General features: G+C 41.1%; 1 protein-coding gene across 1 annotated transcript in view; it reads right to left on the bottom strand.

Annotated features, from left to right (window-relative positions):
* Nucleotides 1-18,582, bottom strand: part of LOC126305113 (uncharacterized) — a 270,465-nt gene extending 251,883 nt beyond the window's left edge. Inside the window, exon 1 of the mRNA XM_049992021.1 lies at nt 18,507-18,582. Coding sequence (XP_049847978.1) covers nt 18,507-18,536 — 30 coding nt within the window. The 5' untranslated portion in view covers nt 18,537-18,582. The remainder of the gene's footprint in view (nt 1-18,506) is intronic.
* Between the last annotated feature and the right edge of the window lie 4,403 nt (nt 18,583-22,985).

The following is a 22,985-nucleotide window of genomic DNA, read 5'->3' on the forward strand; positions in this document are numbered from 1 at the left end:
AGAGAACTTTGCTTTCCATCCAAGGCTGGGGGGTAATTCTCCGATGCAGAGACTCGAGCATAATGCTCGGCAAAGTGCTAGGCAATCGCGTTTGCGTCGGTAGATAGCACACCATTTACATTAATACCGAGAACACCTGTTGGGGTCTGGTACCCAAAACTCGTCTGTCCTTTGCCCAGACTTGGGAAGGTAAAATATGGCACCCAATGCTTAAAACATATCTCTCCCAACACCCCTGTATTCATCTTTCGATAAGATGGCGAATGCGGGCTCGGAGCTGTTTAAAGGCTATGAAGTTCTCCAGGGAAGGGTGCCGTTCATGCTGCTGTAGAGCTCGCCGACGCTCCTTAGTTGCCTCAGCGACTTTCGGCGACCACAAAGGGACTGCCTTTCACCAGGGGCACTTTAAGAACAAAAGATCACGTTTTCCGCCGCAGAAACGATCATTGTAGTTACCTGTTCAACCACCACATCAATGTTACCATGTGTGGGAGATTCAATTGTGACAGCAGATGTGGAAGTTTTCCAGGCCGCCTCGTTTAAAGCCTATTTGGGTGGGCGTCCATGGGCCCGACGCTGGGGCAATGACAGGAAGATGGGGAAGTAGTCACTACCACACAGGTCGTCATGTTCTCTCCTGGGAGAAGGCCAGGACTGCAAACAGAGAGATCAATGGCCAAATATATGTCATGTGCCATACTGAAATGTGTGGGTACACCTGTGTTTAAGAGGCAGAGGTCGAGATCGAGTTGTGACAGTACATTTTCGATATCTCTGCTCCGGCCAGAAAGCACGGTGCCACCACACAAGTGTTCAAGTCTCCCAAAAGTAGGAAAGGTTTAGGGAGCCAATGCGTTCAGGGGTAACGCACCATCTGGAGGAAGATATACGTTGCAGACAGTTATTTCCTGCGTCGTCCTTATCCTGACAGCCACTGCTTCAAGAGGGGTTTGAAGGGGCACAGGTTCCCTGCATACTGAATTCAGGACATAGACACAAACTCCACCTGACACTCTATTATAATCACTACGGTTCTTGTTATATCCCCTATAGCTGTGGAGGGCAGGGGTCCGCATTTCCGGGAACCAGGTTTCCTGAAGGGCAATGCAGAAAGTAGGTGTAAAGTTTAAGAGTTGCCAGGTTATGTAAAAAAACCGCTGTAATTCTACACGAGGATGACGTTATCATGAGGCTGGGAAGGCATGAAGCGCGCAAGAAGCCAGGTTATCCCTCAGGGTCAACTGCTGCCACTGATTGAGCCTTTGTAGCCTTTTCAATGGTGGACGAAGCATCCATGAGATCCAGGTCCGCAGGGGATGCTAAGATCTCCACCGTATCCTCAGATGCAGAACTGATAGGGAGTGGTGGTGTTGGGGCCACCAGAGGGGCCTGTTTCTTAGCAGGCTACTTTTCTTGCTCTCTCACTCTCTCTCTTGTCTTTAGGGGCTTGCTGGGAAGATTTCTCCAAAGCAGCTTCAGGTAAGGAGGAAGATGGTGAAGCCCTTCGTCCAGCAACTTTTGGCTCCTTGAGCCACTGGTGAGTGTCGGCCATGACATCAGTGGGGGTCTTGGAAGAGAGGGCCCCAAGGGACCCCTTCCTCAGAGGAGCTGTTGCTTCTCCAGCAGGGGGAGGGAACCGATGTGCCCTGCCTTTGGGGGCCTTGCTCCTGAGTAGGTGCTTTGGGAGCAATGGAGGAAGATTTGCTCCCTACAACCAAGGGGGCGGATAGATTCCGATGGCCCAGAGGACCCACTGTTCGTGGCACAGAGTGAGGAACCACTGGCCCTTGGGACAGCAATGGTGACATAGCTACAGCATATGTAGACGTCAACTGAATGGGGTGTAATCTTTCAAATTAACGTTTAGCCTCTGTGTAAATCAACCGGTCCATGGTCTTGTACTCCATGATTTTCCTTTGGAGTACTGGGCAGTCTTTCGAGCAGGGGGAGTGGTGCTCTCAACAGTTGATGCAAGTGGGAGGAGGCACACATGGAGTATCTGGATGAAGTGGACATCTGCAGTCTCGAAATGTGGCGCTGGAAGTGCAGTGGGAAGACATGTGCCTGAACTTCCAGCACTTAACACCACATAGGGGGAGAGACATATGGTTTAACGTCACTGTGGTAAACTATCACCTTGATCTTTTCAGGCAAATTAATCACCATCAATGGCCAAGATGAAGTGACCGGTAGCAACCTTGTTGTCTTTGGGTCCCCTGTAAACATGCTGGACGAAATGACCACCCCGCCATTCTAAATTGTCGTGAAGCTCGTCATCAGACTGCAAGAGGAGATCACGCTGGAAAATGATCCCCTGGACCATGTTGAGGCTTTTATGGGGAGTGACAGAAACAGGAAATCACCCAGCTTGTCACAGGTGAGTAATGCTCAGGATTGGGCTGGGGATGCTGTCTGAATCAAGACTGTGCCGTTTCGCATCTTGGATAGCGCTGTCGCTTCTCCAAACTTATCCTCAAGGTGTTCAGCGAAAAACTGAGGATTCGTAGATAGAAAGGACTCCCAATCAGTTCTGCTACAGACTAAAAACGGAGGAGAATAAGGCGCTCTCTCCGTTCTGTAAACCTACATTCCTCCCATTGTGTAGAGAGGGAGGGAAACAATATAGGGTCATACCTGTCGGCACTGTATTTGATCTTGCCCTTCTTGTAGACTGCTGGTCATCAACAAGAGATGACAAGTTTGTTAATTTCAGTTACATCGTGTTCAGTTACACACTGCTCTAGCCCACAGCTTGAGCAACCATGTAACCCATTGCCAGCGTATACTGGACAATCTATTCCATTGCTTGGAGTGGGAAGTTTATTGGTCAGTTCCGTGGTACTACCAAAACAGTGTTATTTCATGCATTGTTCTCTTATGAGTCTAAAAACACTTTTTAAATGAATAGCTTTGAACTTTTCGGATTTTCAGTTCATGGGAACACATTACAAATTAATTCATCTTGGTCTGCGACCAATATTAATGCATAATGTGACATGTACAGTTCACTGTTCCACAGCAGTTTAGGCCAGGCCCAAGATTTTGAAGCCCACACAACACTGAAAGACAATACAGAGCCCAAGTTACTTCATGCTTGTCCCATCCCTTGTGCATTACAGGGCTGGGCTGCCGCAGTGCTGCAACGGTTGCAGGACAGTGACGTCATCAAAGCAGTGTCAGCCAGCCAAAGCGTGTCAGCCATGGATGTCCTTTCTAAATTGTCAGGTGAGTTGAGACTCTGAGCAGACTTTCAACTAACTGTCAACCCACAAACTGTTGTTAATTCCTTTCCATTGCCCATCCTGAGAATTTCATGAACAAATTAGGTCAGGGTCATTTCTATCCTAAATTAATCTGCAGGAGGCCTACCTGCAATTGCCTTTAGATGAAAAATCAAAAGATTTTTGTGATTGACACACACAGGGGATTATTCCAGTTTCAGCAGATACCATTCGGTAGCACTTCCGCCCCAGCTACTTTCCAAACGTACCTCTAGCAACTGACGTCACAAGTACCTTCTCGTTCTGTTAAGATTATATAGTTGTCTCTCGTCGTATGACAAGAGAAAACACCAAATTTAAAGGCATTGTTTCAACTGTTGTCCGAAATGGGACTGACATGCTACAGTTCTAAGTGTTCCTTCTTTCTCACTGAAATGGAGTAACTTGACCAAGTGATTAATGTACACAGCATCCACCTGTCAGTCACATTCAGTGGCCATTCGTAACTTGCCTGTAACTACCAACGTATCGAAATTGCAAGCTGTAATGGAGGAGCTAACCTGTTACATCCATTGTATCCCAAATGCCACTCAGTTTGTGGTGCCTTTGAATCGATTGTATCGCTAAGGTGTTCCATTCGTATTGTTGGCCAAACGTCTGACCACTTTCCTGCGACTGAAAGATTTCCTGTGACTGAAAGACACACAACTAAGTGTTTGCGTTTGGTCCACATCGACCCCTGCTAGCCTGTCATTATTGCAGTAGATGCTCATGTTATGGCATTGGTACTGTGTTATCACACTGAGTGAGCCTCAGTGACAGGCCACTTGGATATGCGTCAATGACATTGACTGAGGACCAATGCAATTACAGTCAACCTGAGGGCTATCTTTTATGGGGTCATGTACTTCCCTCAGCACCTGTATGGCCACAGATTTTCTCTAGTAATGTACACCAGACCATTGATGGCTCTGTTTGGATCCTCCCAGCCTGCCCCAGCACGTACAGCCAGAAGTTATAACGGCAGGCCCCTCTCTTCTCCGATTACCAGTACAAGTTGTGTTGTCATATAGACCCACTACCAAACAGTCCTAAGCCAACCTTCTGTCACGGTTTCTTACTGGCTCCGATGTTGCATTTTGATTCCTCTGAGGATTCCTATCATCATATTGTTTCAAACAAATTCCGACTTTTGGAAGACTTTCTGGTCACCTCCTACGGGGTCGCACAGAAGGTGGCATCAGACAGAGCATTGAAGGTGATGCTTTGAGTTAGTTTGTTGTGGGTGACCGCAGGGTGAAGGAGATCCACTGCCCAGTAGTTTGTCACTACTTTGCTTGCGGCATCCTGCACACACAAAGTGGCGATACAAGAGTCAAGGTCCTTCAGTCCCTCCAGTTCTTTGGTTGCTGCAACAATGACACTGGGCTATTGTCCATACCGCGCAGTTGGAAAGGTGAAATTGTATATGGCTGGGAATGGATGCACAAATAGACAGATTGAGTAAGGGGGGGGGGGGTACATGACTAAATGGTCATCAGTCCCACAATTTCAAAATTACTTGTCTAAGATAGAATGTTCACTAAAAGTGGGCAGACCCAATCAGAGGAGTCACAATATCTGGCGAGGAAGCTAAAAACGAACACAAAGTAGAAGGCATAAAAGGATAGGCCAAATATAAAAACTGTAAAAACAGAGGGATAAAGGACAGTTTTTGCAAGATGGGGTGGTCATTGGTCCCAGACCAGAAAACATTAAGTGTGGCCCCAACCAATACCACCCTGTCCCTGCTCCAGCAGTAAAGCAAAACCTTATAACTGAAAATAAAAACCACTTTCACGTAGGAAACTGAGGACCAGTTCAACCATCCATGAACCGTCTGCTAATATTACACAAATCTGGAAGGTTATACTTGGTACAAAGGGCCAAAAGGATATTCCACTAATATATGGGATGCCGTCAGTCTGGATCCACAGCCACAGTGTGGAGGTGGCTTATTATGCAAGAGAATGCAATGAGAGAGCCCAGATGACTGATGCATAGGCAGTGTAAGACAGTGGACTCCTTCCAAGAGAAGTGAGGGGAAATGTGTCAGACTGCACTAGAAACCATGATTTACAGAGCTTATTATTGAGAGCAGCAGATGGCAGCTATGCTGTGAGCACACTACATGACCCTGATACTAAATGGTATTCCATGCCAGCAGGAGAAATAGAAGTGTATCCCAGCTTATCTATCATTTTAGGACCATCACTGCAAAAGATGGTAGCACCCTGGAATTCTTTGAGGATGGAACGTACACGACACTGGAATATAATGTGGATGGCAGAGACCTTAGGACCCTGGAAAAGCTCAATTCTAATCAATGGTCAAGACACCATCCAAGGGTGATGTGGGGGGGGGGGGGGGGGGGGAGTGCAGGGGTGCAAGAGAAAGTACATGGGGCACTTTCCAGTGAGTTGAGATGGAAATCCCAATAGAGGAAAGTGAGACGCATTCCATCTGGCAATACCACCCAAGGGCAGATGTCAGGAGGGAGACATGCCTCATTTGCATAGAGGACGGGATACATGGGATGGTCAGGGAATCGTCAAATGGCGACTGCATAAGAAACCAGGAGTTGACTCCATCATATTTCTAGAGGAGGAATGACTGCTTCTGTGAGGAGACTGTCGATGGAAAAGGCACTGATACCGCAAGAAATGGGACTGTGCTACAACATCTAGGTGCCTAAATCAAGTGGTCGCCTAAATAAAGTTCTGGATTGCGGTGTACTGTGGGTTAATAACAAAACTGCATAACCAATGTTTTGGAGGGAGAAAGCCAACGCAGAGGCCCGTTGGACGGCGCCTTGGAGCTGGCGTTCAGCCGATGCTACCAAGTGGGAGCTGCACCAGTCGCAAAAATTGTCAACATACACTATGTGCTCAATAGTATCTGGACACTTGGCTGAAAATGATTTACAAGTTCGTGGCGCCCTCAGTCAGTAAAGGTGGAATTCAATGTTATTTAGGCCCACCCTTAGCCTTGATCACACTTTCTCGTAGGCATACGTTCAATCAGGTGCTGGAGTGCTGCACTGAGGAGACCCATTGATGTCGGGCAGTGACGCCTGGCACGAAGTCAACCTTCCAAAACATCACAAAGGGGTTCTATAGGATTCAGGTCAGGACTCTGTGCAGTCCAGTCTATTACAGGAATGTTACTGTCCCTTCACGTTTCCACTTCACTATCAAATTGGAAACAGTGGATCCAAGGACGTATAGGAGTGTGTACAGACATATGACACAAGTGACACCCAATCACCTGATCACGTTTGTAAATTCCGTAGGGCACCCCATTCTGTTCTCTCTCAAGATATCTAATGACTACTTCATGTTTTTGGGGGTGTCTGGATACTTTTGATCACATAGTGTACAATGTCGGGGTAACCAGAGGCCCCACAGAAGTTACAATGTGGCAGGGTGTGTGTATGGCGAATGCCTGGTGAACGTTATCAGCCGGCGTGTGTAGTGTAGTGCCAACAGTAAAATTCAAAGGCGATGGTGTTATAGTGTGGGCATGATTTTCATGGAGGGGGCTTGCACCCCTTGTTGTTTTGTGTGGCACTATCACAGCACAGGCCTAAATTGATTTTTTAAGCACCTTCTTGCTTCCCATTGTTGTAGAGCAATTTGGGGATGGTGATTGCATCTTTAAACATGATAGAGCACCTGTTCATAGTGCACGGCCTGTCACAGAGTACCATGTCACACGTACAACACACAAGAGTACAGGCAGACATCGTATGTTAACTGACAGAGACTGCCGACAGCTGAAGAGGGTCATAATGTGTAATAGGCAGACATCTATCCAGACCGTCACATAGGAATTCCAAACTGCATCAAGATCCACTGCAAGTACTATGATAGTTACACTCTACGTGAGAAAACTTGGATTTCATGGGTGACCGGCTGCTCATAAGCCAAACGACACCTCGCTTTGTGTAAGAGGTGTAAACATTGTGTACTGTGATTTGTCACTCCACACCTTTTTCTACTGTTCAATCGTCAAATGTTTACACTCCAGTCAATCTGAGTAAAAATTTTGCTGGTAATAGTAGTACGACAGTTCAAAGAGGGCAAAGTGGTAATTCAATGTTGCTATGTCCCACAAATAAATTAGTTCTTAAAATAATAAAAACAATGAAGAATAAGATGTCGTCTGGAATTGACGAGGTACCAGGTACAGTCATAATTAAATGTGTCAGTGTCATAGCAGAACCACTCTCACATATCATAAACATATCATTACCAGAAGGGGCGTTCCCACAAAGACTAAAAATTTCAAAAAAAAAACCATTGTATAAAAAGGGTAATATATATGAAGTAGGAATAGCATTGTTATCTGTATTTTCAAAAATAGTAGATACTGTCATGAAAAATATAATTACAAATTACCTCGAAAATTTCGATCTCTTGTCTGTAAATCAAGATGGTTGTCGCAAAGGCATGAGTACAGAAACAGCAGTTACCTAATTCATCGAAACGATTCTTACATGACTTAACAGAAATAACAGTACAGTAGGAATAAATGTGGACTTATCGAAGGCACTAGATACTGTTGATCATGATATCTTGCTAGACAAACTAGAAGATAGGTACTCGAGGAGTGGTAATAAAATGGTTTCAGTCATATCTCGACAATAGAAAACAGGTAGTAGAAAATACCTTAGCAAACAATAGAAACCAAACCATTGTGTTCTGATCAGACTTGCAGACTGTACCAATCGGAATACCTCAGGGCAGCGTTCTAGGACCTCTCTTATTTCTTATATATATTAATGATATCAAGATCCTAATCGGTGGTACACACATAACTTCGTTTGCTGATGACACAAATATTGTAGTAACAGACATAAATAGGCTATTGCCAACTTCTGCAACCAGGGTTTTGGAATACATACAAAACTGGTTTGAACAGGAAAACAATTTGAAAGGGTAGCTGCCACAAAATTCTTAGGTGTGCAAATTAATGAAAATTTAGATTGGAAAGCCATATTCTCTACCTCACTAACAAGTGAGGTGGTTCTTTAGTTCTCTGCTTGTTTTGCATTATGCATGATTAGTACTGTGTGTAGTAGGGAGTGTAGCAGAACTGTCTACTTTGCTTACATCCATTCTGATATCACCTATGGCCTAACCCTCTAGGGTCATAATAAGGCAAACATGAAAACTATCTTCACCTTACAAAAACGAGCTGTTAGAATAATTTCAAACAGTAAAAGGCTAACACCTTCCAAACAGTTATTTCAACACCTAAATATTCTACCCTTATCATGCTCTGTATAAAAAAAAATGTTGTTAATATAAAAATGCACATTGATAATTACAAAACCACCTCAGATCTTCACTCACACAATACAATACTGTGCAATGACATCCACATAAAAAGAGTAAAGAAGGCTTTAACACAAAAACAAACCAACATTCAGGGTACAATTTTGTACAACAAACTTTCAACTCAGGTACAAGAAATAAAAACATTATCTACATTCAAGGAAGTAATATTTAAATTCTTAATGACCAACTGCTATTATAATGTGAACGAATAACTTCAGTAACCTTGTAGCAAGTAACTACATTCGTTTACTATACGTTAATAGTACCATAAATCAAATGTTTGCCACAGCCTCAATGTTAATTTTTCTGAACAAAATTGTTAAATCAAGTATTTACTTGTAATGTATTTCACGTAAAAGCCCTGAACAAAAGTGTTTAATCAATTAATCACTTGTAATGTATTTCATGTAAAAGATCCTTCTCATACTTTTATATTATTACTGTGATCAAAGTTGATTTGACAAAAATATTGTGTTGGGTACAATGAACCGTTGTATTATGTAGGAAACTGTACACCATAACATGTAAGCTTTCATGGCCAGCGTCTTCATTAATTAAAACTTCCGGGCTGAATTGCCGTAGACCATATATAAAGTTCTTCTCTTTCCTGACGTTTCGTTGCCTACTGCGGGCAACATCTTCCGAGGTGAGTCACCGACTCAAGAAACTTTATATATGGTCCACGGCAATTCATCCTGGAAGTTTTAATTAATGAAACTGTACACACTTATCTTATTTTTGTTATTTTATGTTCTTTTTCCGAAATCCACACAATGTACATTGTCGCTGGATGAATAAACTACTACTACTACTACTACTACTACTACTGCATAATCATACAGCACTGGCATTCATTAGTTCGGTTTCCCCTTTTGTCTGCAGAAAGTTTATTTCTAGATGCGACGAGAATTCTTCTGACAGAGACATCACATACACTATGCACGCATTCAAAAATCACCTTATGATTCATTCAGAAATCAATTTAAAATGTCTTTAAAACTAACAGGGAATCGTTTCAAATTCATATGAATAATCGATAGATCAACGTGCGCTGGATGCTAGGCGCTTTGTGTAAAAAGTTTATTTTCCTCAAGAATATGAATTTTGCGCCCCCTTTTCTCGGTAGCATCTAGCTGCTTGCTGGGACTGCTTGCACAGCCAACAGCCACATTCCTGTAGCCAGAAGCAAGAAAATTTAGTACTCAAACGCGACTAAACTGCGCATGCGCATGAGCCCGCTCGTAACTACTAAAACGAATCTAATGTAAACAGTTGTTACTTCTCGCTCATCGGAAGCAATTTGTCTTTATGAAGCATTGCATAGTCTTCCTAAAGCCTTGTCACATTTTCCTGTTGGTAGACACTTGCATGAGCACTGTGTGTGGTCGTTGTATATGGCTAATTTCTTTTACAATTTAAGTTATTTTCGTTTTTTTCTCTCGTTTATGTTTTATTGTTGAAGTATTATTCTGCAGTAGCGGGATACAGTAATATCCTTTTTTAGATAATCGGTTCTTACCACTCAAAATTACAAAACTTTAACTGAAAACTAAAACAATGAAAAATTCCCGAATTGTAAAAGATTCCCCGGTTTTTCCCGGATTCCCCGGTTGTCCCGGGTCATATACACCCTGTTATATAATTTGTTTCTGCCGACACTTCCAACACTTGGCAAAAATGCGACACAACATTATCGTCAAATAAATTTTTAGCACGTGTAGCCATTGCTTTATTGGGGTGATGATTTTCAGTGTATGATGCAACCGATTTCCGAGCTGTCAATATTTCCCTCATTGCGGCAGAATATTGCTGCTTTGCTGTCACTGCATCCTCCTCCTCCTCCTCCTGCTCCTCCGAAAGAATTTCTCTCAACAACTTCCTGCTGTGAAACACACTGCAACTCCACAAACTCTTTGGTGGTCAATTCTCGGCTGTGATGTTCCACAAGCTTACTGATATCATTGTTATCCACTTCTAGTCCCATGCTCTTGGCCAAAGACACAATATTGTTGACTCCAAAGTCCACAGGTACTAACTCAAATGCCTCAAAGTCACATTCAACAATGCACTACAGCCAAATCTTCTTCCAAGCAGAAGTGAGAGTTCTTCCATCCTATGCCTTTTCAATCATCTTGATGTAGGCAATAATGTCGAAGTGATATTTCCAAAGCCCTCTGAAAGTGAAATTGGTGGCTTCAGTCAACTCAAAGCAATGCTCAAAGATTGCTTCAGTGTAGAGCTTCTTAACCTTAGAAATAATTTGCTGGTCCTTACGCTGGAATAACAGTGTGGTGCTGAGAGGCAGAAATTGGATCTTGATGAACTGAAATTCTTTAAGGAGGTGGTCTTGTAGACCTGGAGAATGGGCAGGAGTGTTGTCCAAAGCAAGCAAAACATTGAATGGCAGATTTATCTCAAGCAAATAATTGTTCACTGAAGCACCAAACAATTCCACTGATCCAATCACAAAATAAATCATGTGCCACCCAAGCCTTGTTGGATCTCCAATTCACATTTAACCTGCTTTTCTGGACTTTATACTGCTTGAAGACTTGCAGAGTTTCTGAATGGTAACAAACAGTGATTTATTTTCAAATCGCCATTTGCATTGGCACAGAATAGCAGTGTGACATAGTCTTTCACTGGTTTCTGACCGGGTGAACGTTTTCTGCTCTGCTGTTATGAAGGTATGCTTTGCCGTCTTTTTCCAGAATAGATCAGTTTGTTTATTTGTTTCGCTTTGTTTTAGGGCGCAAAAACAACTAGGTTTATACGCGCCCATCTAAAAACTGAAGAACATGAAGGTAAAGAGAGCAGTTAGAAATGGCTATATGCCAATCCCAATAGACGGAAGAGAAGAGAGCTAAGAACATGGACATAGAGAAATGTCTACAAAATATAAACAGAGAGACAGTGGTCCAGAATCAAAAATTAAATTACCTTCGCCATATTGCCTACGAGCCCCAGGAATCTCATAATTTTAATAAACAGAAGATGGTGGAAGAAACCAATTGTGCCTCCAGCAATTCATATAAATGGTTTTGTCAGTGGAAGAAAGGAAGCCATTGTCGATCCCCCATGAATAAAGATGATCGAGATATCGCTGAAGATATTGCGCTATGAGTCAAGTCCGTGGATAACTTCAACAGATGGCAAAATTGTGAACGAAAAGGGGGCCAGTGATGCCCAGCGGAAGACAGTCCATTATACAATTAATGGCAATAGTGAAGAGGGAAAACTGAGGTGCACCGTTTTCCTGAATAAAGGTGTCCGACAAGGCAGAACACAAATGTACCTGAAAAACTCCTGAAGGAAACAAGGCATGCAGCCTCTGAAGCCCCACTTGTAGAGAGTACAGTGGACGCCAGTCCTCCAGCAGGTGTCATAGGTTTTATGCAAAACGAAAAACACTGACACAGTCTGGGATTTCTGTGAAAAACCATTCATGATATTGGTGGACAAAGTGGCGAGACAGTCAACTGCAGAACGCCACATTCAAAATCCACACTGTTCAGTGGTTACTAAATTGCAAGACTCGAACCACCATACCAGCCGGACATGAATCATATGTTCCATCATCTTGAAAACACAGATCGTGAGAGAAATGGAGCAGTAGCTAGAAGAAACGTGTTTATCCTTACCAGGCTTATGTATGGGTATGATAGTGGCTTCAGACAAGCATCTGTGAAACATGCCCTCTGCGGTTGTATGTATCAAGCAGAAAGTGCCTGGCTGCAAGAGAAAGATGCTGCAACATCTGAATGTGAACATCATCTGACCCTGCGGTTGAGGATTGGGATGAAGTGAGAGCATGACCTGGCTCCCTCATAGTAAAGGCAACATTATACCACTCATGATTCTGAGAAGAGAAGGGTATCGTCGGAGCCTCCTTCCACTCATTTCCGATGGAGGAAGGCAGGGTGATAGTGAGAATAACTCGAAATGTCTGCAAAATGGAGGCCCAAGATGTTGGAGATAGCAGTAGGGTCCATGATGACATCGTCTGCTACTGTCAGCGTGGAAATTGGGGAATGGATCTCGGTCCCAGAGAGCCATCGGAGAATAGCCCAAACAACAGAAGAGGGAGTGGAACTGTTAAATGAACTATTGAATGAAATCCACCTAGCTTTTATGCTATCCTGAAGAATGCAGCACACTGTGCATTCAACTGTTAATAATGAATGCACTTTGCCATCGTATGATGATAGTTAAAAAAACAGAGAGCACGTCTCCAAGCACCAATTGCGTCATGGCATTCCTCAGTCCACCAAGGACAACACAGCGTGGTAAAGAGGAAAGCGAGTAATGGAATGTTCTGCGGCGGTAAGAATAACGTTTGTAAGATATTCTACCTGGTCATCACAACTGGGAAAATGTTGTTTATAGAAGGTCACCAGGGAGAAGTAAAGCCTCCTGACTGGAGACCTTGATAAGCTGCCATTTGGGTGTCAGCAAACGGATACCATACAGGAATTGATCGCTCGAGTATGTGTCTGAAATAACGGACCACTCGAATCGATGGGCAAGCTGAGCAGTGCAGAAGGATAGCTGCAAATGGGAATAGGTGAGTGTGTGTGATATCTGAAAGGAACGTGAGTGCTCCTGAGTTAAGACAGAAGAGGTTACGTTGATTGAGAGGCCAGCTAACGGGGCACCTCTCAGACAAGTTCTGGGAGAAACCTGAAGGCGATGGTGCACATTAAAGTCACTGAGATGCAGAAGGGGGTGAGGTAGCTGCCCAAAAAGCTGGAGGAAGTCAGCCTTGGTGACATCAAATGACGGAGGGATGGAAACGGTACAAAGGGAAAATGTCAAGTGAGGGAGGAAAAGGTGAACTGCAACAGCTTGAAGGCGGGTAGTTAGGGAAATGGGTTGACTATGAACATCATACAATATGAGAAGCATTACTCCCCATGAGATGGAACGCCATCATCAGAGGGAAGATCAAAGCCGACCGGGAAGAAATGCGAGAGCTCAAAGCAGTCATGAGGATGCAATTTTGGTTCCTGAAGGCAGAGAACAAGTTGACACTGCGATTCTAAGAACAGCAATAAATCGTCTTTGTTGGATCCAATACCGTGGACGTTCCATTAGAGAAGAGTCATGCCGAGAAAAAATGAAAGGGCGTCATTTCGGCAGCTGCCGTGTGCCAGCCTTCAATGACTCGCTGCTGCAGGGCACAGAGGCAGGAAGATCCTGCTCCATGGTGTCTACAGTAGCGTCAGCATGCTTCTGTAGGCCTCCAGAGTCCAGGGCAGAGAAATTGTAGGTGGTGCGCCCGGCGACTCGGTGGTCGGACTGGTGAGGGTATCACCCGACGACACCGTTGAAGAGGATCTCCAACTTGTCTTAGGAGATTACCGTTTGCCTTTGTTGGTCTTCTTGGTGCCTTTCCAGTTGGCAGAGAAGACTCAGATGTTGGTTAGCTAGATGGATGTACGACGTTTTCATGGGAGTCTTCCTTCTGTTCTTTCCGGCCCGCTGGTTGTGTAGCTGGTGTCTTTGCCCCATGAGGCGGAAGTTCGGTGGTGAGTTGCGAACTGCAGGAGGAGACAGCTACCATGACACTGGGTAATTTTACAATCATGGTGTTGAATTTGAGGTCACATGTCTGTGTAGCCATGTCCTTCGTGGACCGAGACTTAACAAGAACAGTACTGTAGGTGCCAGATAGTAGAACGCAGGGTTTCTGACTGGCCAACAACTTGGGAACAACTGGATACGGCACTTTTTTCCCATTCATCAAGATACAAGGGACAATCGCGGGAGGAGACAACATGGTCGGCACTGCAGTTGGTACAGGTAGGAGGAGGCGGCAGACAAACACTGTCGTGAGTACCCCTATCACAGGTTACACATTTTGCTGCATGTCAACAGGACTCGCAATAGAGGTTGCAACGATGACATTGGTAGCAGCGCACCAGGTTCACAACATACGTTCTGACTGTGATAACATCATAACCTGCTTTGATCTTTGACAGAAGAATCGCTGTATCAAAAGTGAGAAAGAGAGTGCGTGTGGGCACTAAGGAGGCATCTACTTTTTTCATCACCTGATGGACTGCGATGATACCGTGATCAGAGAGGTACAATTGGAGTTCTGCCTCAGTCAGACCATCGAGCAGCCTCGTTTACTAACACCATCGGAAGAATTCAGTGTTCGATAGGCCTCGACACGAACAGGATGGCCATGGAGGAGCGAAGCCGCAAAAACAGTTGTGCTTGAGAATAAGAAATAAGTGTCCAAAAGCATAGTGCCACAGCATAAACGCAAGCAGGATTTCACAGGGCCAGAAATTGCATAAACACCTTTATCAACACCTTTCTGAACAATAAACAGATTCACCACAGCGAAAGACTGACCATCTTCAGTATGTAAAACCACGAGGAACCGTGGTCCAGCTGGGAGGGTGTTTGAATTGTTAGCCTCATTCTGTTTATATTTCATAGACGTTGACCATGAAGATGATCGGCTCAATGCGAGAAAATCCCCCCTGATTGCCATAGCATGCACCTTCCAACTGGAGGCCCCATTAGAAGGGGGCGCACTCACCTTAGGTGACTGTTCACACCACAGGTCACACCTCCTGAGTACCTGACCGATGGACTGATCGGCAATTTAGGCAGGTAGCAGCTCACGCAATCACCCCTCCTTGAACGTGGCCTGTACAGGGGATATGTGCGAACCCTACCTTTTGAATCGAGGCTGGAAATTATGTGTTACGCAGTCACCTGCTAAGTATCAGACCTGTGCCCCAGCGTTCAGGAGTGCACAGGGAAGCAGAAGAAAAAGAGGAACCTTAAAAACCAAAGCAGAGGAAGGATAGGAGAAGGTGAATGAAGAAAGAAAAAAGGAATGAAAAACAGTGGACCATATTTTGATATTGATTACCAAAAATTCAGAATAAATTTCCAAAACTAGGCCAGACTTGTTCTCCAAGAAAGAGGAAAAGGAACACCAAGAGGATAGACATGCAGATGGAAGGTAAAAGACGCTGCAAAGGCTGGACCCCATGGTAGCCAAGCACAACTTGCCAAAGAGTGGTATCGTTGATTAAGCGAGTCAGTTTTTTACAATTTGTTTTACTTGTTATGCAAATTACATGTTATGGGAGGTGCAAATTAAGTGAGTATCCACGGTACTTCAACAATTATAATTTACTGATTGCATATTCCTTGTGCATCTTGAACATTGTTATGTTTGTAACAGAGGCTGATGAAATAAGTGTACTGAATATAAACATTCATAATTACAAAACACAAAATAGATGGGCTCATCATATGCTACTTAGTAATAAAAGAGCTTCAAATACAGTGCACTTAAAGCTGAAAGTCAATTCTGTAATAGGTTACCAAAAATATAAAGCAACTCCATGGAAATCATCTTAAGGGAGAGTTGAAACAGTTGTCAACTAACAGATGTTTACACTCACTCAAATCTTTCTGAGCTCCATTACAAACAGTTGTACTTTTGCATACTGCAGTATATTAGTGGTGGTATATTTATAAATAATAGTATATTATGTGTATGGTGTGATATCGATGCTGTACAATACCTAAACGTTACTATGGACAAATAAAAATTATTATTATAAGTTCATAATATGAACTACATAAATCATTGGATACTTGTCCCATATGTAGTAAGGGTTTTCTCATGTTAACGGAAGCGTCCGATGCCACCCATCAGCTTTGACCCATGACGTAAGTGTGTTGTGGTGTGTGACGTCATTACGGCGTGGACTTTGAGTTGGTTGTGTCTGTAGCTGTATTGTTGTGTTTGATGGCATCGTGTGTGTGTGTGTGTGTGTGTGTTTGTGTGTGTGTGTGATGGCTGGCCAAAATTTGTTGGTGGTAAGTAATTGTTTTTCTGGGTCTATTTTTCTCGAGTTGTAATATTTTGTGTATTGAATGTGTTTTCATTTACGTAGGGCTGCTGAGTTTTTAAATTTTGAGTGTTGTGGTTTTGGTTTTAGTTTTCGTATTTGTAGGTATTAGTTTTTTCGTGTCAGTAGTTATAGTTGATCTATATAGGCCAAGGGAAAGGATCGATTCCAATTTTCGTATTTTTATATGTAGCTATAGGTGTTTAGGTATCGTCAGTTGTGGTCAAGGGAAATGTCTGATTCCAATTTCCATAGTTTTTGCTTTAGCTGTTGGTGTTTTGTTCGTCTGCTGCTGTTGACCTATATATGTCAAGGGAAGTGTCCGAAACCCATAGACTCTGTAATTTTTTTTGTTCGTGATCTTGTGTGTTTTGGGATCATGGTGTGTTTTTTTTTACTGTTATATTTACCTTGTCAGCCTCCATAAAACCCCATTTTTCCGCGGTTGTCTTGTTAGTTTGTTTATATTTTTGGAGGGAGATGTTTTTAAATTTGTTGTCTTATTTATACGTATTTTCGTGTTTATTGCCATGTGTATGTAGTGATATCATAGGCGCCATGTTGGAGATGTTTAGAATAGCCATTTCCGCCATATTGATGATGTCATGGGTCAAAGCAGAGGGTTAGAATCGGACACTTGCATATTCCCATTTACTCATTTCGCCCTGCAGTTTTTGTTTTTATAATAAAAAGTGCATCACATATAATAAAGTGTATGTAATATGGTGTAAATATAAATACCAGGTTAAGCTACAGCTCAATCTGTTACCACAACCATTATTTCACATTCATATTTATTTGCTTCGCCAACTCTCAAGCAAATTATTGCCTGCCAACCTAACCTATATCTTGGGATACACTATAGGTAAGTCTGGCACCAGAGCCAAAATTTCAGATGAGATCCACTATCAGAATCGTACACTATTTTCTTAGGAGGCGGGGGAGGGGGGGACCAGAACTGACATTTACAAATGATATACACAAACCAAAAATTTCCCAAATACCATCCACATCACGTAAGTCATCACACTTCAAAGAATACGATGGCACATATTCTTCAAATCCCCAAAATTTTCAGGTAAGACAGAGACAGTAATACACACAACAAATACTTCATAACACTGGCTGCAAATGCTACTCTGAGATGAAGAAGTTGGCAGAGGAGAGGGAACTGTTTTGTACAACGTCAAATCAGCTGAATATCTGTAATAAAAAGTATGCAAATACTCAGCCTGTAGCCATACTTAAATAAAGCTTCTGTTTAACAATCAGCAAACTATCTCATTTCCCGTCATATGTGGTATATAACATAAATTATGTACAGCATGATACGTATTTACTGCCATGCATTTTATTTTTGTAACAAATTGACTGAAAAAGCGTTTAATTAATTAGTTTCTAGTATTCCCATTCAATACAAGAACTTTCTCTTTGGCTAAAAGACAATACGCAACTCAACATGAAAGAAAAACAACTTGCAGCGAAAAATAAATGAACAAAAACCAATCATTATGCAATGGAAAAAGTTTTGAAATCATCATTATTAATTGTTTCGAGTGAGGAGGGAGGGACCAAGTTGGTATAAATGCTCCAAGAGGCGCATACCATGAAATTTTTGTCTCGACTACAAAATATTCATTTTTTATTTCTTCCCTACACGTTTCAGCATTTTGATGCTGTCAGACGAACAGAACACTGGCAATAAAAAGTAATTTGTCCAACTTACTCTTACCTGATGCTTAGTGCGACGCGATATTTAGTGCTGGGTGTCCTTTTCCTCAGTCAATTGAAAAATGCCAAAACATTTGAGGAAGAAATATAATAAATATTTTGTGGTCAATACAGGAGGTTTATTGTAAGTGCAAAATGTGAACACCAGGTGTCATAAAGCTTTCGTGCAATATGCATTCAAGATTGCTGGAGGGCACATGTGTAATCTGGGAAAGTGTGTTTGGTAGAGGTTCCAGGAAACCAATTTGCTGCTCAGTCATTACCTAAAAACTAACTTAGTAACTTACCCTTTCAGCACCCCATTTGGAGTTCTCCATATTGTCGCAAACTGCTAGCCCACGGTTCCGTTATTCCATGTTTTCTCCTTCCTGGAACTGTAAGGTTACATGCTTAAGAGTCTACTAAATTAGTAAACGCAGAAGCTATTTTATTCATTAATGAGAGAGAGTGAGAGAGAGAGAGAGAGAGAGAGAGAGAGAGAGAGAGAGAGAGAGAGAGATGAGAGTGGGAGTAGTACGGTCTGGTTTAGTTTGGCGGCCGCCTTGGTGTTATTCGCAAAGAATAGGCAATGTGCTGGCACTAGGTTTCACCCTACACACACTCACAGTATTGCAAAAAATGTAATGGGGCTTCTTGTAAATAAATACCAGTACAGTAAATAGTATAAACTAGAAAAGCACTTGGATATGCTCAAGAACAGTTATGAAACAATGGGTCAAAAATTAACTTGTTAATAGAATTAGGACCTACCGAAGGAAAAGAGTATAAAATAATAATGACTAAAATGCAAATTATAAAAAGCTGTTCCCTCCTTACAAACCATGTCAGTTTGATTAACAGGGCAAGTTAGGGAAGTTTACATCACAATTGGGCCAGCCTCAACTCTTTACTGGAATGCGCACAATGGTACTATACTCAGCAGACCATAAGTCCAAAGGTGTATTACAACTAAAATTCTTGGTTGTGGTGACAGAACTCCAACCAACGAAGTGCACATCTGAAACCTATGACAATTTTAACTTAACAGATATCTGAATGTAGCTCCAGCCTGATATTAGTGTTATTACATTTCCTTTCGCTGAGAATATGCCTAAGTTAACTGACAAAGAATGAAAATAGATTTAACATTGGCTAATATGATAAGCCTCGAGTTTTCACCTTCTGTGTTTCCTCCAGTGGATTGTAATCAAATTTCAGACTAAAGAAATGAAACAAAGGTAGCAACATTTGTATAGATGTATGCATAGCAGACAACACCAAATACACAACATTCTTTGCTATAATAATCAGTGAACATGTATTCATAACGAATTAAGAGGGTCCACCTTTTTGCAAGAAAACAACTTTCTTTAATACTACAATATGTTTCACTACAGTTGCAATATCCTCAGTATTAATTTGTTTTTTTTTAAATTGCATTTGTACTATACATTTTTTAGCAGGAGTGACAGTAAGTAAGTGCCACCTGGGATAAGTCATATACAACAATGATAAGCCTAAAACAGGGGCATATGGCACTATATTATAGGAAAATATAGTTTACAGGTTGTATTCCAAACAAAAATTCAGTTCAGGCCTTGCCCTAACACCTCATACTGCAGATGTCATGGCATATTAATTTTGATTTGTGATTGACTTTTGTTTGCAATTACAGGCGCACACAATATAAAACAGGGCACAATACAAATGTAACTTAAATAACAAAACTCTGCTGTAACATATTCCTAATCTACTTAAAATCTGAATGTACGTATTTCATGAAAAAAATCACTGAGAATGTCACAATTGAGGCGATACATGCTTGAATATTTAAAAAAATTGTTTTTGCAATAAGGCAGGTCCTTTTAAATTAGTATTACTTATATTCTGCAAGCATGAGCAAAGAGCTTAAAATTCCGTTGTAAATGAAACTAAATTTGATAAGCACATAGAATGTATATGTGGATAACTCATTTCTAACCTGTAACTCCCTAATAAACTCAGGTACCTAGACACAAATATTATAAAAATGATTTACAATGAACTAATTGATTCTACAGTAATTTACAACAATTTCATGGGGAGGCACCTTCAAATCAAACATTAACAGACTCAAAATGTAAAAGAGAGCAGTAGAAATGACAGTCAGCCTCAAATGGAGAAAATCATAAAGTCCAGCATTTACAGCTCTTCAATATTATGAAGCATGAACACACTCGAAGTTTGAGGCTGGGAAAAATTAAAATATGATCTCAAAACTCCAAAAGAAACTGCGATACAAGGAATTGTTACTTTTTCCATGAGCCCACAGACAACATTACAGAAACCCATCATATGTATGTCCAAAAGACCTAGGAAAACTCCTTTCAAACTTGTGAGAGATAAACAATAAAAATATTTTCAAAACATCTATGATAGAAATCTGTTACTACAGTATAAACAATTTTACCCATACTACAGCGTAAGACAAATTACAATTTAATATTATGTACAAAACTGAGATGCCACTAACACAAAACCAAAACCTGTTCATAAAAATGTGAGAAATTCTTACACCATACAGAATTTATACACGTATTGCATAGTTGCTTTAAGCAAAATCGTAATTAAAATTGTATAGGCCTAGAATATTGATGTACAAATAATAATTTGACATATCCTAGTTATGCTTGTGATACGAATTTCGCTTGATATATACAATGTACATTGTCTGTGGGCTCAATAAACATGTAAATGAACTGAAATATGAGGATAAAATAATGATTCAAGGGAAAATCAGTTTGATGGCCCAAGAACGTCTAATAGTCAGCAATTAAAATCCTAAAAACAGTAACGCACTTTTGGAATCTAGACAAGAACTCTTTAACCACAGTTAATTGGTACCATTAATAAATTACTTAATGTGTTTAGCAGAGAATAGCTGTTATAATAGATGTTGTTTAGTAGAAATTTAGGATCACTTATGGAGATATTTCGAATGACAACAGCATTCTGAGAGATTAAATATTTCAGAATTGATACATAAAGCATATTTATTTCTGGTGAAAATGTGCAAGAACTTGAGCCGTTTTGCACTCAACACTCTCACAGTCATTTTTAGCGTCATGTTGTTTTGGTCTATTCGACCGCACTAGCACTATGACAATTCGACCTCTCGATTTCAGATACAAATACAAATGTTTTATTCCACCACTGAGCATGTTTACATGCAATTGGTGTCGTCAGTATTAACATCATAATAATAACAATAATAATAATATAAACCTCAACATGACATATATTATTAACTACAATATAATAATCCAAGATGGATACAATAAGTATTTGTGCAAATGTTAATAGCAACACAAAGTATCCTAATAGATCAATTACAAGATCAATGAACCACATAGTTCAGTGATGGACAAAAACATAATCAAACAGATAATTAACATTAAGTACTTGCAAGAGTAATAGAATAGTTGCACAGTGTGGCATGTGTATAGTTTGCATTTAATTTATAGTTCATTCTGATATGGATACTGGGTCATTTGTCACATACCCAAGGAACTCTTGAACAGAGTAAGTTACTTTACTTTTGATCCACCTCGAAAGACTACTTTTAAATATATTTACTGTCACTGTGTACGCATTTTCAGGTAATTTGTTGAAGTATATAAGACCAAGATACTTGTAGCTGTTATGCCTCTGCAAGCATAGCATGTGGCATATTAATTGTATGTCTACTTCTTACGTTATGGTCATGAACTGTTCTTGTTAAGTGAAATTTACTCAGATGCTTCTTAACAAAGTTGTAAATATACAGGTCAGCTACTGTAATTATATTTAGTTTCTTAAAATAATCTCCACATGACTCATATGGGCTAAGTTCTGCTATGCACCTTATGACTTTCTTTTGCTACTTAAACACTAACTTTGAGCCTATGGAAGTGCCACTTAATAGTATTCCATAACTCAGGTGCGAATGACAGAATGCAAAACATGCATATTACAGAAGTTCTTTACTGACACTACTCTTCAGATCGTACAGCACATATATAGCATGTCCAATTTGCCACATATCTTCCCTGTGTGGGTATCCCATATGAGCTTTTTATCTATCTGAAATCCTAATAATTTTACTGTTTTGTTATCATGACTGACAATAGCTTCAGTTTTACTATCATTCTTCTGTAGCACATTTACTGAAAACCAAGTAGTACACCTCTCAAATGCCACTGCCATGCTGTGTTGCACATTTTCAAGAGTTGTCTCATCAGCATATAGCACTGCATCACATGACACAAATACAGGTAAGTCATTTATGTAAATAATGAAAAGGAAAGGTCCAAGAACAGATCCTTGAGGTACACCCTTTACAGCTGAGAGACATTCTGACATTTGATTATTTACCTTAACTAATTGTTTTCTACTGTCCAAATATGACTGCATTAAGGAAGGGGCATTCTCTAGCACACCATAGTGATAGAGTTTTTTATGAGAATATTGTGGGAGACCGTATTAAAAGCTTTCCTGAGATCCAATAGTGTTGCACAGATAATATCTTTATTTTCAAAACAATTGTATGTTTTTGCTACCATACTCTCAATTGTGTTGACTGTAAAAAGGCTGGATCTGAAACCATATTGTGAGGAGGTGAGTATATCATTGTGTTCAAAATATTGACTCATCTGTTTACTCATGCACTATTCTATCATTTTTGATATTATGGGTATAAGTGATATTGGTCGATAGTTATCTGGTGATGTTACATCTCCTTTATTATGTACTGGTTTAACTACAGATTT

This window comes from Schistocerca gregaria, unplaced genomic scaffold, assembly GCF_023897955.1.
Source record: "Schistocerca gregaria isolate iqSchGreg1 unplaced genomic scaffold, iqSchGreg1.2 ptg000255l, whole genome shotgun sequence".
NCBI classification, from domain to species: domain Eukaryota; kingdom Metazoa; phylum Arthropoda; class Insecta; order Orthoptera; family Acrididae; genus Schistocerca; species Schistocerca gregaria.